At 39.0% G+C, this 18119-nt stretch overlaps 1 protein-coding gene across 1 annotated transcript in view; it reads right to left on the bottom strand.

Moving 5' to 3' along the window:
- Window positions 1-425: 425 nt before the first annotated feature.
- CACUL1 (CDK2 associated cullin domain 1) overlaps window positions 426-18119 on the bottom strand; it is a 49098-nt gene continuing 31404 nt past the window's right edge. Inside the window, exons 6-9 of the mRNA XM_009982498.2 lie at window positions 10658-10747; window positions 6375-6513; window positions 3609-3652; window positions 426-2477 (exon numbers count right to left, since the gene is read on the bottom strand). Coding sequence (XP_009980800.2) covers window positions 2437-2477; window positions 3609-3652; window positions 6375-6513; window positions 10658-10747 — 314 coding nt within the window. The 3' untranslated portion in view covers window positions 426-2436. The remainder of the gene's footprint in view (window positions 2478-3608; window positions 3653-6374; window positions 6514-10657; window positions 10748-18119) is intronic.

Raw genomic sequence — 18119 nt, 5'->3', positions numbered from 1 at the left:
CAGGAACGCTTTACCTTTTGATGGAATTCTTGTTCTAGAAGTTTGTGTCCCAAACATAACACAACATAAAACGAATGCTGAACCCTTGCTTCAAACATGAAGCAAAAGGACTACCTGTTATTTACACACTTGAACCAGTAAAACCACTGTAAGAACAGGAAAAACATTGTGATCACTTGACAAAGACGACAGATTACTGTATTATGTGAACTAGAATGGTAACGAAGTTGTAAACAAATTTTAACCAAATTAGGTTAATGCATCTATTCTTAACTCAAGCATATTGTCATTTCAGCAAACAGTGATTTTTAAAGCTAAAGAGGCTACAAGAGGTTTTTTGTTTAAAGCCAAAACTGATAAAATTCTGGAAAATGGCAAATCACCTTTGTTCCCTATTAGCCTTCATTAACTTCCCTATTGTGTACTTTTGCAAAATTTTCAAAATCCCTGTTTTTGTCTAATTCTGCTTCAACTTTTTAGCTGGTAGCAAAGTTGAAGCAAATACTATCAACTTGAAAATCTCTACTCAGAGAGTGGTTTGGTTTTCCACTATTGGGGATGAGATTAGACTGCTGGCATTGTTCCTACACAGAAAACAAAACACTGAAGCACTCATTTTTAAAAGAAAAACTTCCTCAAAATTAAACAGGCTTTGCAAATATGCAAAGAAATATATAGGTAAATCAGATTTGAATCTGTCAGTCACAGAAGTGTCCTCTTCATTCTTCTTCCCCCCTACTCTCCAAACTATCAGCAATGCCAAAGTGGCTGATGTGAAACTGATAGAATTAAATTCATTTACAAGAACTCTGGCTACAAAACAAAATGAAACTTTATCCCTGCCGCATCTATTTTTATCTTTTTCCTGCATTTTGAAATGAATTCATGCAAGCATGAAGGGGGTTGTGTTGTTTTTTTGTGTGTGTGGTTTTTTTTTTAAACAGTCATAAGAGTTGTGCAAGACAAAACTGAACAAACTTTTGTTTCAATTCGGAAAGATTTTATATTACCAACTAATTTCTCTTCATAACTAAAAGGTGTCAAAAATAAATCCATAGTAATAAAAAAACCCAAACCTGTAGTCAAACTGCTTTTTCAAGTATGTTTCTCCCCTCACGAAATAATTGCATTAGCCATAGTACTGGTTAAAACCCATGACACAATCATCAGGATTCAGACCATAGGTCCAGATCTCCTGGAACTGGGCTCTGCTGGATCTCCAGCTGGGTTTACACAAGACTGGAAACTGAAGTCTGATGGGTACACATGGATGCATTAAATCACTTCTCAACTCCCTGACTGTGACAACATCCACTATCATACCCCCATCACATCCTCAAAACAGGAGAATTCATACAGGAGCCATAAAGTGATCTTGGACAAGTACCATCATTTCCTGATCAACTCGGTGCAAATCCGGTTTGTGCTGACAGAGATGCACTTTTCAGACTATAATGTTTCTACATTGCAGAGCATAAAACACATCTTATTATTTCATTCAGTCTGGAACTCACATCTCAATCTATTGCAATTATGGAAGCCAATGAAAAGTCAATGAGAGGGGTTGTACAAGAGTTGGTCCCAGCATTAAGCACTAACACATACGAAAAATAAAAGGGGACAAACTTCCAAGTCACTATTAGTGATGGTGATAGGTTCAACTTTTCTTCCTTCCTCCTCAAAATTCACCTCCCGTTAATGCAAGAGAAAAGTGCAACTTTGCAGCATGTTTGTTCACATCAAGTTTTTCCTCACGAAGACATTTTGCAGTAACAAAACATGGTCTATAAAGTCGCAAAGTGCACAAGCTGAAGGCACAGAGTACAAACACATAGGAAAACAGATTTCAAAATACCAAGTAACAAAAAAAAGAGACAAAAGGAAAATCTGGATTTTCAAACTCCCTGACAGAAGATACATTTATATGGGACCAACTCTTAAAAGGTGACAATTTTTAAACTAATGAACAAATACTGCAAAATAATGAAACTTTATTCTTATTATTTAAGTAAAAGCTCCAGAAAATACCTTGAAGTTTAAAAACTAATACAGTGACGTGTTATCTAGTTTTAAGAATGTCTTTAATATTAAGAAAAGAGTGCAAAAAAGATTCTTCCATTCTAACGCTTTTGGAAGCTGCTGATTTTGGCTGCCCATTCCCACTTTGAAAGGATTGTTTTTCAAGGTGCATTCCTCACAAAAATCACAGAACATGAACTTGTTGAGGTGCCAGACTGAGGAATCGTGTCTTTCAAAGTCATCCCAATTGTAGCAGCAACTGACATTTTATTACATAAAGAAGTCTAAAACTCTTCTTTGAGGCATAGTTCGTGTCAGAGCTCAAGCATCAGCAGTTGCCAAAGGAGGCTCCGGATACCACCTGTGCTCCTCCAGTGTCTGTTCTGGCTAGGAATAGAAGCTGATCCAGTATATTCACTATCTGTACCCCCTGGAGCTTGCACAAGCTGATGAGCCATCTGAAATTATATAAAAAGTTCAAGAAAATCTCTTGTATTAAACTTCCACCTTATGTCCTTTGTCCCTCTTCCCCCCAAAACCAGCATTGCCTGCAAAACGTTACCAGTGTAAATTGAAGCTGATACACCACATAAACATTTCAGGTTGTAGTAAGAGTTCATCACAAAGCTGTATGACATTTTATGGTAGGAAACAAAGCAAACATATTCCACTGAAAGCACAGGAGGAAAAGTTGGTGGAAAGAATGCCACAAAATGAACTGGAGCTAACAGTAGCACCAGAACAGATACTATTCCCAAGGTTATTTAAAGACAATCAGGGCCTCGTACTCAATCCTAACCTAGAATGCACAAGACTAGATTCTCTCCTGGCCAAATACTTGGTCAGCACACAACACGGGACCTTTGACTGATCCAAATTAGGGCTGTCTGGAGTAGAACAGCCAACTGAGAATGGAAATATCATTCCTCCCTGTGTCTCCTACCCTCACCACCTAACCTATACTGGAGGAAATTAAGGGAGTAACAAAGAGAAGAACCCCAGTTAAACATGCAGCAAGAGCCTGCATCTACGAGTGGCAGAGAACTTCCCTGCTGCGTGACTCAAACATTTGTAGCCAAATATTGCCTTTAGTATCTCAATGCAGGTGGATCCCACATTGTATTTGTCACGTAATTGAGGGTTCCAGGTCGGAAAGCACAACGCCTCCAAACTCTCAATTGTGTCAACAGACAGAAACACGCATCACCAGTGGGTGATTTATATCAGAGGTAGATTAGCTCATCATTTCATTGCCTGTCACGTGTATCCTTATCAGACAGAGACTTGGGACAACTATGTTCTTTTTCCTCAAGACCTCAGCTCCGCACTTAAATGACATGGCAGTATCTTGGCCTCCGTAGCTAACATATCTTACTACCTTAGAGGTGGCTGTGGGGCTCTAGCATAGTTGGTCAGACTCTAGAAGTTTATATTATTACTTAGAATGCTAAAGGTTACATCAGCAGACAGCTAGCTGCATGTGGAGGTGCAGCCTCTGACACTTCACCACTCCCAAGAACACAGAAGTCCATCTAGGACTACTGTATGCCCAACACCACGCTGGAGGGCAGGGGTAGATGCATACTTACTGTAGGTTAACTCTTCTCCAGCTCTCTTCCGTGACTGGTCACCCCTAGGAAAGAGAAGGAAGAAAGGCATTTTCATGATAACCTGAACTAGTTGAAGATGCCCCTGCACACTGCAGGGTGGCTGGACCAGATGATCTTTAAAAGCCCCTTCCAACCCAAACCATTCTACGATTCTATGATTTTAAAAAAGGGAAAACAATAGTGAAACACCTCAGCACAATCAACTTTTACAGACTTTAGAAACAAAACCACAAATGTAGTAGCAATATCATGTGACTGCAGGATTCTCAATTTACCAAAACAGAAATGCGAGATGGATTTTATAGATTGAATTAGTTCATCCTTTTGTTAAAGACAGTAGGTTTGATATAGGATCATTTTTTACAAAATGAAGATGAGGAAAATTGCTCATATGCAGCGTGGTCTTAAGTCATGTATAAAACTCTTCCTTAATTTAAACTCCTTAACTGAACTTCACAGAACTACATGAAAAACTCTGCATCTGTAAGCCTAAAACGGTAAGATGTTCCTGAAAACCCAACAACTGCACTCTAAGCAAGTCTGAGCTGACAGCACTCCCTCTTCAAGCAGAAGATTTAAATAATTAACTACAGTTGTATAAACACTCCTCAGGAGCGAGGCGCTTTGGAGCGCTCCAAGCTGTGCCACCATGGCCACCACCGGTCGAGTGGCAGCCGCCCACACAGGAGGCTCTGCAGGTCCTTCGTCCTCTCGTCACTGCAGGTCCGGCATGGCTCAGGTTCCTTTGTCCTCTTAAATAGGTTTATTCACAGAGACACTGGCTGGCTCGGCCCTGGCCAGAGGTGGGTCCAGCAGTGTTGGAGCCGGGGAAACTTCTAGCAGCTCCTTACAGGGGCTATACCTGCAGCTCCTCCCATGCTACCAAAACCCCACCACATAAACCCAACACAACACCTCCCTGAGCTGTGTTCCTCATGGTTAGCGTTATAGGAAGTGCAGCAGCAAAGACGTCACCATTTTTTGGCATAATTATAGGAGAACAGATGACATTTTGTGCTAAACCAGAAGCGAACAGACTTGGTATGCTTCTTGAAAGACAACCCTTTTATACAGACATACATATACATCGATATATGTAGGAATATATAATCTCAGAACAATTCTGAAAGGTTATAAACAAACATACCCTGTGTTTCTGAATATAGCAAGAAGCATATTACAACTTGAAATACATTTCAAGGTGAAATGCATTTCAAATACTGATGCCAAATGCCATGTAGCAAATTGTATCACCTTCTGTTTTTTTACCTGTGCCCTTTTAATGATGACAGACTCGACTCTAACACTTTATACAACCCCCATATTTACCAGACTACACTGAGTTCCCAGCAGTATAATCATATAAAATACATTGTGCAAAACACATTCATCAGAGACCAAATGCCATCGGTTGGTTACTGCAAAGTTTTATTTTGCATTTTTATGTAATAAATCTAAAGCAAGCTAAATAGAAACAGCAGTTGCACCAAAGCATGGGCTAGGGTGGGCCAATTTTCTAAAACTACAAGACATACCAAAACTCTTCACATGGCCAATACCCAGAAGATCACATGCTGTGGAAGGCCAAAAGGAAGAGGAACTCTTATAAATTAGACTCTGCAAACAATATGTGACACAGAAACCTTGACTTAGCTCTGCCCTGTACGACTATCCTCAAGTCCTCAACTCTTCTTTGTCCTCTCCTATCACACAGGACAGAAACACTTCTCTATGGATTTGCATTAGTTCCAGTGGTAGAGAGTTACTTTTCTGCATAAAACAGGAGTTGCCAAAATATATATTCTGAGGATCCCAACAAGTGTCTAACAAGAGAGCACCACATGTTTGGACAATGCCCTTAATAACATGCTTTAACTTGGCCAGCCCTGAAACGGTCGGGCAGTTGGACTAGATGATTGTTGTAGGTCCCTTCCAGCTGAAAAAGTCTATTCTATTCTCTTGTCAGCATAATATGCCTACTCAATTTCAAACAGTCTCAAACTTCTATTTCTTGGGCCAAATGCCCTGCTTTTCTCAGCCCAAGTTCTCACAGCTTGAAGATGAAGATGTATTCTCTTCATGCAGAAACAAATCTCTCGGGAACAGAGCACAACAGCTTCCCCAGCCTGACCCTGGATCGTCAGACTACTGCAGAAGTCATACACTGCAGTAGCACAAGCTCCGTGCTTCTGTCCAGGCAGTTAAGTAGAAGAGCACGGAGCAACACACACTGCCCAGAGTGAGTAATACCCGTTATAAACACTTTCCACTGTCTCTTACTGTTTGTTCCTTTCACCCACCCCAATTTAATACTGAGAAGAGAAATGTCTACTTAAAATAAACACCATGACTGCATAAATAGCTCTGAAAGTGGAATAAGTGGAAGTCATCAACTGACATTTTCAGAAGCATCACGAAAAAAGTTAGCTTATAGAAAATAAATATAATTAAGGCTGAACAAGAGCATGATCACACATTAGAAACACAATCAAAACACAGGGATGCATGAACTGTAAGCAATCTGTTGCATGAAAATATTTCCAGACTTCCAATCATTTGCTTTTTGGTACCGTCTGCATGCTGGTATCCTGCTCAAAACGTGGAAAATAAGGCCGTATTTCAGATATTGAGACGTGAAAGTTATTTATTAACTCTTAAATTATGTCTTCAATTTTTTAGGTGCATTCATTTTTACCATTGCAGCACTGTACAGCACAATTACTACTGAAGACTGATAATTATTACCTAGTAAATCCATTCTGCATAAGCTCTCTTTGAAGTTTCTGGTCTTGAGCAGCATATTCCTGAAGCTCAGATTCCACAGCAGGGGGCAGAATATTTGGGATGAATTTAGAAAATAAAGCTGGTGCCATCTGTACCCATTCTGTAAGAAGAGGGAGAGCAACAACTAAACACGTGGAAGAGATCTTTCGTGAAAACTTTACACTTTGACAAATATAACTTTGCTTTATTTTAAATATATTTTAGGATCTTGGGAAAAAAAAAACACAACACAATACAAAGCCAAAAAATCCAAAATCATCCCCAAAACCCACAGAAACTAAGCCCTAAAGCAGGACAAATAATCAGACTGTTTCCATGATGATGCTTCCACTGATGTTTCCGTGTAGATAAAGGAATTACCACTTTTTTCAGTCATCAACCTCATCATCAAATTGCAATTCAGTTCTTGCTGCATCTCCCAGGGCCTGCTGAGTCTCTGGACACTCTAAAGGACAGGCAGTGACATTCAGCAAACTCGCCTTGATAAACAGATCGTTTGTAACACTTCACTCCAGGAAGCATATTCACAAAATCTACACCTCCCTTCCCTGAGCCTTCCTTCTAGAAAGCACAGGAATATCACCATACAACCCTGCCTCTCCAGCCCCCAGTTCAAATGAATTAATGCAATTCTCTCGCTGCTCTTCCAAAGCTTAGCTGAACACTTGTTTTAAGTTCATTATTTAATATTAACCAGTATTAGTTCAGCTTCAGGATAGAAACGTGATCTGATTTCGCTAAACTGAGCATTGCCTTGCAGGAGCAAAACAGTTTACCTTAAAGCTGCTTCAAGGCTGATTATAAGAAACACAAAGGATCAAAACTGGGTTTCTAGCAAGAAGTCCTGTGAAAAATAAACACTCAAGTATTTCTGAAGCCAGACTTTCACGAGGTTGTAGAAGTTATTCTAAACTTCATCTTTATTACTTGGAAAAAAAAAGGATGCTTTAAAATATATTCAGAGGCACATAATGAGAATTTATCCCATTCCCACATATGTTTACCAGGTCGATGCCAAGCTTCAACAGTCTTTAATCAGCAAACTCACTCACTAATCATTACTGGCATACAGGTGGTTTAAACAAAAACCAGTGCACTAACCTCCCTCGTCACAGAATCATTTAGGTTAGAAAAGAGTTTTAAGATCGTGGAGTTCAACCGTAAACCTAACACAGCCAAGTCCACCAATAAACCAAGCACCACATCTACAAGTCTTTTAAATACTTCCAGGGATGGTGACACCACCACTTCCCTGGGCAGCCTGTTCTGATGCTTGACAATCCCTGCAGTGAAGAGATGTTGTCCTAATACCCAATCCAAACCTCCTCTGGTGCAACTTGAGGCCATTTCCTCTTGTCCTATCCCTTGTTACTTGGGAGAACAGACTGACTCCCACCTCGATACAACCTCCTTTCAGGCAGTTGTAGAGAGTGAGATGTCCCCTCAGCCTCCTTTTCTCCAGGCGAAACAACCCCAGTTCCCCCAGCCACTCCTCATGAGACTTGTGCTCCAGACCCTTCACCAGCTTCGTTGCCCTTCTCTGGACACGCTCCAGCACCTCAATGTCTGTCTTGTAGGGAGGGGCCCAAAACTGAACACAGTAGTCAAGCTGTAATCTCTCTAGTGCAGAGTATAGAAGGACAGTCATTTCCCTGGTCCTGCTGGCCACACTATTTCTGATACAAGCCAAGATGCTATTGGCCTTCTTGGCCACCTGGGCACACTGCTGGCTCATATTCAGCTGGCTGTCAACCAACACCCCCAGGTTCTTTTCCACTGAGCAGCTTTCCAGCCACTCTTTCCCAAGCCCATAGTGCTGTATAGGGTTGTGGTGACCCAAGCGCAGGATCCAGCACTCAAGCCTTGTTGAATCTCACATAACTGGTCTCGGTCCATCAATCCAGCCTGTCCAGATCCCTCTGCAGAGCCTTGCCACCCTCAAGGAGATCAACACTCCCACCGACCTTGGTGTTGTCTGCAAACTTACTGAGGCTGCACTCGATTCCCTCATCCAGATCATTGATAAAGATACTAAACAGAACTGGCCCCAGTACTGAGTCCTGGGGAACACCACTTGTGATCAGGCACCAACTGGATTTAACTCCATTTACCACCACTCTTTGGGTTCAGCCATCCAGCCAGTTTTTTACTCAGTGAAGAGTACAACCATCCAAGCCATGAGCAGCCAGTTCCTCCAGAACAATGCTGTGGGAAACGGAGTCAAAGGCTTTACTCAAGTCCAGGTAGACATCCACAGTCCTTCCCTCATCAACTAAGCAGGTCACCCTGTCACAGAAGGAGATCAGGAGAGTCAAGCAGGACCTGCCTTTCATAAGCCCATGCTGACTGCGCCTGACCACCTGGTTGTCCTCTACGTGCCGTGTGATGGCATTCAAGGTGATCTGCTCCATAACCTTCTCTGGTATCAAGGTCAGACTGACAGGTCTGTAGTTCCCCAGGTCACCCAGATCACAGCAGTGCTTGATAAAGAGAAAAAAAAAAAAAGAGAGAAAAAAAAAAATCGAACCCCCCCAAAACTCTACAGATGTGAAACAGTACTTTTCATTTTATGAAATACAGTAAAAAGGTACCATGTAGAACATGTCACCTACTAAAAACCTACTGCTACCGAATAATTTAGCCAAGCTAATAAACTGACTGGGAATTCAAAACATGAAATACTGTGGCAGGGTATTTCGTGCCACTGCCAGATCATTACAGGCAAGGTGAAGAGAGTATTTCAGATTAAATTCAAGTGGGGCAACTGGCACCCTGAGCACCTGCCCAGGCTTCAACATTTTCTACTGCAGCCACTGAGTGCTGGGGCTAGAATTAGAAGACGGTCTTTTCTGGTGACATTTGAAGTCTAACAGTTGTCAAGTACTTTCAAATTGAAGAGAAAGTAAAAGAAGAGAAAGCCCATGGCCATCAGCCAAACGTGTATCTGTTTAAGCAATAGCTTGAAGTCAATCACTTGGGTCTTCTTACTTAGCTGTGGAAAGCAGATATCGCAAACTGTAGAAACAATTTTTATACTTAAATATCTTACAGATATAAGACAACTATTCAAAAATTTGATCATGCCCATGATACCACCCAAACTAATATTTGTTGCGTTGTGAAGTAGACAGCAAGACAGGGATCATCTGAAATGGAAAACTGGGAAATTACGAGTCCATCACCTACAACATTAACTGTGGTATAAGAAAATCACACTGAGCTGCTTTCAAAAGAACTATACTTTTATATATACCCCCTTCCTTTTGTTGGTACTGAACAGTTTATAAAAATGAAATTAGTATTGCCTTAAAAATGATGGTAGGATGTTAATTTCACTGTTGTAAAAATAATCCTCATTGAAAGTGCTTTATCCATGCACTTCATAAATAGAGGGTCCACCACATTCCTGGCTTATATACACACTAAACGTTGCACTAAAGCTTTTTGTAAAGCTTTCCCATCCTTATTTCTATAAATGGGGATTGCAAAGTAAAAACAGACTGAGTTCAGACACAATCCTTCTGTCAGTCACACCAAGCTTAAAAGAAAGTATCAGTATTGTAAAAGGAAACAAAGTAGGTGCCATTTATTTATGGATATTTTGAATACTTCCTGTTTCTAAAGTATTTCCAAACACAGGTTAGAGCTCTACTCAGTTCTCCAAAACTTAAAGAATGAAAGATTTTGATACAAAATTGATCAAAATCTGCAACACTATCTTCCTTTCAATATAATTGTTGTTGCACAAGATGTCCTGATGTCCTCATGAGTTAAATTAAGCTCTTCCATGAAACAACACCAACCAAATAATGGCTTCATAGAAGAAAGAGTCATTCATCTCATGTCAAAGATCTAGCCATTTGAAGCACAACTCACAATATAACTTTCACCATTTCAATACTTCTAAACTTCTGCCATGACTGACTCATTAAACAGCCTTCTTTATTTCCACAGAGCAAAAGAAATCAGTCTTCCCTTTGTCTCCAGAGGAGAGAGTTGGGCTGTTTTTTTAAAATGAATTTAGTATTTCAGTGGTACCTTGTGCAGGTCACAGAGATGGGCAACATGAAGAGCCAAGAACAAGACCAGCCTTTGCACAGTTAAACTAAGCTTGATGATGGACAGAACATAATGCACATTTGTTTGTTAAACGTGCATTAGATAGATAGCGACCACACATGTATTTAGGAAGACACATCACAACCACAGGACAAGAGAATCCTAGAAACATTTTTATTTTTTACCTGGTCGTAGTGTATATAGGCCTTTCACAATATTTGCCATGGTTGAAGGAGTTATTTGAAAAGGTGTTGACTGAGCTTCCAAAAGTAAAGCTGAAATAAAATTAAGATAATTAGCGTTTTTTCTAATCCAGAAATATAGGCTCTTACACATACAATTTTGTACCCAAGAAATACAGTAGTTGTGCTTTTTTTGTTATCTGATGACCTCACAAAGGAAACAGCCATGTATCTGATCGAGAACTTAATTCTCACGATTAATAAAACATCACCTTTAAATAGAAGTATTCTGTTCAAATTATGCGTGATGAAAATGTGAAATAACTTATTTTTCATCTGTTTTCAGACAGGTAGCAGGAGTTATGAAGAAAAACCAAGCAAGCAATGGCTCTAAGTATTCAGATGCAGAACTGAAGTAAACAACTTATTTTTAGAAGCACTCTCATACTGGGTGTGCTGAACACCTAGAGGTCCACAAATCCTTGCTTTATATTATTTACCTTCTTGTACAGAAAACCAAGGACAGATTGAAAGTCTATGAACGAAGTACATGTAGTGTAAAAAAATAAATACATAAAAATCAAATAGTTGTTCTTTTAAACACAAGTGAACATTTTTTATTTCATTCTTGATATCTTCTGTAGTAAACAATGCAATAATTGCATCTTCCTCTTTTAGAAAATCCTGGCAATAGCACATTTACTGCTTACATTATGAAATCCAGGCCTTTATCCTGCCTTGTATTTGTTTGAGGTTTGTGTGTGTGTGTATATATATCTATATGAATTACAGAAACACACACACACAAAATAAATCAATAAGGTTTAAACCAACTGCCACCTCTCAGTTTTTATTGCTCTACAAAAGGAGTCGAACAATATAAACCTTTCAGTACCCGCTATGTAGAGGAGAAATGACTCTAACAATTCCACCTAATATAAAATCTTCAGTAGCATGTTCTTTCTAAAACTGTTTAAGCAGCTCATGTAATAGCGAGGTTAAAAAAGAAAGTATTTTTCTAACGTCCAAGTAATCAAAGTTGTTATATTTAACTGTTACAGATGAATTTATTTTACAAAGAACCATCTTAAAAAGTGCTTGCTCCTTTCAGCTGAAGCCTTGAGCAGGTGAGAGCTTGTGATTTGTTTTGTAATTACATATTTACAGGCTCTTTCCCAAAGATTTTTCAAACAGCCTCTTGGCAGCCAAGACAGCTGCAAATGATAAAATTAAAAAGGGTATAATGCTTTATAAAGAAAATACACGACAGTAATGCACAATCCAAAAAACATATACACTTAATTAGACTGTAGCTACTTCATCCTAAGCTTCATCAATAGATTCGCAAAGCGTCCAGAGAACTGTAAATTTGTTCTTCATGTGTGAACATCAAATTATATTCCTAAAATATGTATAAGAAATTATTTAAAACAAAATAAGCCTAGGAATTAATACCGACATAAAGACCACAAAGTCCAGAGTTAAGTCACTTGAATATTTTGAAATATGTTAAGAAAATTAAATTAACATAGCTTCCTGAATTTATTCCTGATAAACTGAAATTCATAGTCTCAGTAATATCCAAGTTATGACTAGCAAAAGCCATTAAAAAATATTTCAGAAGCCACCTTATATAACTGTGGGAGAGAAAGAAGCTATTCAGAGCTGCTTTGAGGACAAACAGGCATTAACAGAAGCTGCCCACAACTACATAACTAACTAGAAGGCATCTGACTACTTGGATACCTCTGAGTAAACAGAAAATTGCAAGCCACACTTACTCCATCTACGAATGAAATCTGAAATACAGTGCCTATACCCTGAGCACACAGTCGTACGTACTGTCATCTCTCAATTATTATTTTTTTAAATAACATAGAACACAAATATATAGCAGAGACAAAGAAAAAATTTATTTCAGGGTATATATGGATCAAGGACAAGAGGTGCTGAGTACACCAGACTGATGGCCCACCTTATGCCTCTCAGCTTGTGGTACTGGAGACATGCTGGAGGTAAAAGGTGCTCTACCCTTTCTTCTTCCCTTACAGCTCATGAAACCCCCCCCAGCACTCCCATAAGTGGTCCCTTAACGTGTCCAAGGTGCTGACTAACAGAATCATTTATACCAGTGACAGTTTAAGAGGACAGTCCACATCTTGAGTACAGTTCACCATTACAAACATGCAATATTGTCACTTTTTTAAGGTAATATTGACCCACGAAGCTCATTTCAATTGTGATCTTTTGAGTTAATGTGAACAGATCTGCAATATAAAACAAGTATAATGAGCAGCCATCTGTTTCTGTTCTAGGTTACTGACCACATTACCTGGCACTAGAAAGGGGTTTCATGAATAAAATCAGTGGAAGAATTCACCTGGAGATCAATCCTACAGAAATATCTCCTTCATCACTTCATTGCAGCTTCAGAAATTAACATTTCTTATCTTTGTTTCTGCACCTGCATACACCATATGCTACAATGCAAATTTAAATCACTCAACTCCTAATTTATAGTCAATAAATACAAGGCATGATGGTTATTACATTCAACAACAATGTAACAAAGTAATGGCATATACTTCCTGTTTCTCAATCAAGCAAGCTAAAAGGATAAACTACTCATTGAATCCTAAAGTATAAACTAACCTAGTCTACACCTTTTCCAAAAGCAAGATGTCAATACCTGAAGAGTGAATAGCACTGTTGTAGGACATGTATTTTCAGAATGATTTCCATAAGGTTGAACAAGACTCCTCTCTTTAAGTAGATCTGAAAAATCTCAATGTGGGTTTACAGACAAAGATGTAAATGGTAAAAGATTTAAAACTTGTTTGCACACAAAGTCACCTTCGGTTTTGCAATGAAACCTACCTAAATGTTCAATCCTATGTTACTTCTTAAGAGAGGGTCACTCCAACTCAAGGATCAGAAAGCTGTGCCAGACACGCTGAAGTTACCTTTGTTGTTATTTTACAATCTTACAAAAGATCTCCAAATAGCAAGGCTTTGGCTCTTGCTTTATTAGAATACTTAATGAGACTCTGCAACACAGAAGTTGCAGGCTCGGCCTGACTCCCAGAAGCTCCACCTGCGGCATTTGCAAAGACAGAGCAGGTGAGGCAGAACAAAACTCAGACTCAGCTGAATGGCAGCAGTAATGACACTATCTGACCACCTCCACGGGGTTTATGAACTAATACTGCATTTTACAGACTAAGTAACCAACATGCAAAGAAGCTAATTAACCTGCAAATAGTCTTGAAAACAACTCACGGCAGAATCAAAGAGGAGAAGTGGGTTCCCATGATGAAATGCTTTAATTGCGGTAAGATAGAAGGTGCTTTGAAATACTGTTGAATGGAGGTAGGACACAATACTCAGAATCGCCTCAGGATTTTTTTCAGGAATGGTGGATGAACTATATTGAAGTAAGTGAGGTATGAAACTGCAGCACTTCAGGTACTCTACAGTAACCAAATTCCCCCAGCGTTGCACAGGAACACTGAACAAGCTTCTCCCTCGATGAAGGTTTAAGCTACTTCCTAATTACAGGGGGGTAATTGGGGCAAGATCTGGGATCCCAGTAACTCCAGGAGTAGCAGATGGTGTCTTAAAAAGTTCAAACTCACTCCTTCACAACTCAAGATTCACGTGCAAAAACTAAGAGCTAGGTATTCTAAAAAAAAAAATCTTTTTCTATCCTTCAACATTCCTTTCAAAATAGATTCATTTTGCCCCTTGGCAAAGACGTCATTTTTCTGGCAGAACAGTGAAACTTCTACATATTAGTGCACAACATTTTTTTTCCTCCCTTTGCACTAATCTAACAGAACTTCAAAGAAAGATATTTTAACAAATCATACATAAGTACAGCTTAGGCAGATGTGTTCAAAGTTGTAATTATTCAACAATGCACTTAAAATTATAACGCTTATTCCCATTAGAAGCAACTCCAACAGCTTCCACAACTAAGACAGTCAGCTTCTGCTCTCCAGTCTTCAACAGAAGCAGAACAGATTGCTTAACGAAGCTGCAAAGTAAAACAAATGTATTCCCGAGATCTTTATCCCATAGTACAAACCATGCTCTTTAGTACTTACTTCCAATATGTATGCAACATTTGTATCATTTTGCAGAATAACAACTTCAGTATTTCCACAAAACGTGAGTCCTTACACAACTGTATGTGAGCTACACAGGGATGCACAGCAGCAACGATGGAGCAAGCACCACCGCACAGCCCAAACAAACCTTAATAGCACAGGCTCACCTGGCAGTTCTGCCCTTTAGGAATACCATCAGATCACATGGAGTCAAATCCGTAGCATAATAAACTGCCTTTCTCTCAGCTAAATTATATCGGATCCATCTGACCACACATACCCTCCTACTTCACTGCGATAACATCAGATTCACCTTGAACATGGTTTCCGTATCCCAACTTTACTCCCTAATCCAGTCCATGTAAAGCACCTGATTGAACCTCACATCCCAAAAGGAATTAAATAGCACAAGGGAACAGCTACAGCTGGTGCCCAAGATGGGACTGCAGGTTTTTGTTGGTTTGGGTTGAGGATTTCTGGGAGGCTGGTTGGGTTTTTGTTATTTTTTTTTGTTGTTGTTCTTTGGCATTGTTGGGTTTTCTAACCTGCTGCTTATTTTATTATTAAATTGACTGATGAATCTTGATTATATATTACCTTTTCATTACTTTAACCCGGGTACAATTTGTACATGTTAACAATCAATCTAGAACTTCAAAAGCCCTTTGGATGAAAACTGACCTTCCTTCTGGCTTAACCCTCACGTTTGCAGTCACATCGAACACCTCATGATTCTGCATTTTTATTTTCCTTTAACTAGAACTAAAATAAACCTTTAGCAACTTAAATTCTTCAACAGTTTGTAACAAATTAAAATGTAGAGCAGAAAAAAACACATTAAAATTTGTATTTATTATTAAGCGTTTGCCATAGGCATTTAATAAAGACACAGATTACTTTTAAAATATTCATTACATAGCCCAAAAGCTTCATTAATTACCTCATTAAAGTGATACAAAATAAAAAATTCCAAGTCTTAATCACATGGAAAATATTCAGTGTTGTAACAAGAATAAATATGAAAAATAAAGCTATAAATGTAGAAATATAGACTTTTAGACTTCTATAATTGGAAAATAAAGTAATATTTTCATGTTTACAATTTCATGAAGGCTTATTGAAATGGGAACATTACTCCTATTTCTTTACTGAGGAGCCAGATTAAACATGACAGTCATTGAGACTATATTTTTCAATTAAAAACTGCCTTACATTGAGGTGCTGAAACTTAATCAACATGAAAAAAATACAATAAGGTTAGAATGTAGTCTGAAGTGGAGGTAATGGAACTAAATTTTTTAAATCGATTTAAATTTATTTTCATCTTTTTTAATAGATTAAATCTATTTGCCTATGTAGAATAAAACAGAAATTAAACACTGAACAGATTCACAAATCTTACAGATGCACAAAAATCTTTAAAAATTACTTTTAATTAAGAACTTGATAATTAACACATCAGCTTTATAGATGGGGAAAAAAGTAACTCAGCTTTTTGTTGTAGAGGAATTCTAACAGAAATCACTCCACTTTAGTCTAGGATGCATCACAATTTTCTCCTAGTGCTCTGCTACCTTGCTTCATTTTTAAGGCCCTCAGGAAGGAATCTTCTCATTTCATTTTACCTATCCAGACATGTAGGCTGGCTCTAAGGACAGGGAGCAAGTCACTCCACAGGCAAGTGATTCTGCCTTTTTCTTCTTCTTCTATTTTTTTTTTTTAAAAAAACCTACCATTTTATTTTTCCGTATCATCCTTAAACTTAAAAAGCAAGAAACATAGCTTGGGAAGGTGGCAGAGTAAGGATGTGCAGGTTTTCTTCTCGTACTGATTTTGAACACGTTAAGGAAAAAAGTCAGCAAAGCAGTGTCTAGGGGCTGAGCAACATCCAATATATCACAGAAAGAAAGAGCTGCAGCAATTGAACGGGACATTTTTTTAAGAACATATTGCTTCTGCCATCACAGTAGTCACTCTATGTCTCAAAGAAAAAAGAACAGTGATTTCAAACGCTTAAGGGCAGATTCTATATTAACGCTTTAGTTCAGACCAGAAATGTGCTTTTGAAGCAAATTCACTGATCATCCCCACTTACTGCTCCTTGGTTCATAGGACAGAGCTGCCTTGGAGCATATTAATTTAATTCTTTTTGGGCAAGATTAAACCAGATGTGCTCAAACTACTAACATTCTGTCCACAGGACCAGACATTAGCAAGCGTGAAATAAAACTCTCCAAAACACGTGTAAAGGTGAACACTGGATCCTCAGCACCAACACGTAGGGCTTTCACGCTCTGTAGATCTGCTCCCTGTACAAGACACCACTTATTAATGTAGACATAGCCTAAACCATGCAAGGAAACCTTCAGCTCTCACATACCTTTCAAGATATAAAACCACAGTCATCAAATTTCTGCTGCACCAAATCTATAATGATGCTTTACGTGTTTTTGCCAAGACCAGGACACTGGGCTACACTAACTTTTGACCCACCTCAGCACAGCCGCTCAAGAACAAGTTCATTTATGAACCTAACTACTGTTTCCTTATGAAACGTAAGCATTAGATTTGACATGGTAATGAGAAGCACAAAGAACAACGACTTCTTGAATGTAAATCCAAAAGGGCAGCATACAAAAAGGGTGGCGGCAAGGCTTTCTGTAAGAAGCTGAAAAATAACAAGACTGTTTTCCTCCGTTTCCAGGGAATTTTCTCTGCAGTTTGTGAGTCAAGACAATGACAGCTTGCATCTCCTATGCAGATCACTTGAGACAGATGTCGAAATGCACAGGGGAAAAAAGAAATGCCAACGAGAGCAGGGAAAAAGTCAATTCAATCCATCTCTTTCTTGTCTATCTCTGCAGGGTGAGGGATGGGGAGTGAATAAAAAACTCAACACATCAAAATAAACCCCCGTGTTCTCTGTTATAGCTGTACAGTCAGGCTATGAACCTGGCATCAATCACAGTCCTTCTCTCAGCCTTTTGCACTGCTCTTCTTCTCCTGGGGTATTCACAAACCAAAGCTAGATGTGGAATTTATTAACGAGAAGCATTATGTCATAGCAGTTCACAGCCAGAGAGACGAGGGTCCTTTGCTTCACTGAGATCAACGGGCTTCTGGAGGTCAACACAGCAAAACGCATCTGCTAAGTATGTGGGTCTGGATGCCCACAGAGCAACACACCCTCTCCTGCTCATCCACTGCACAAACAGGAAAACATCTGCACGCGAAACATGCTCCCTGCTACATTTATCAAACTCTAACAGTTCTAACTTGATTCAGTCTTTGTAATTTTGTATTAAATTTGTACCTGTGGCAAAAAAAAAGGACAGCTGCACATCTTCATTGTCAGA

The sequence above is a fragment of the Tauraco erythrolophus genome, chromosome 9 (genome assembly GCF_009769465.1).
Source record: "Tauraco erythrolophus isolate bTauEry1 chromosome 9, bTauEry1.pri, whole genome shotgun sequence".
Classification (NCBI taxonomy): Eukaryota; Metazoa; Chordata; class Aves; order Musophagiformes; family Musophagidae; genus Tauraco; species Tauraco erythrolophus.
Note: the sequence above shows the minus strand (reverse complement) of the source record. Positions and strands in the feature narration are given on the sequence as shown.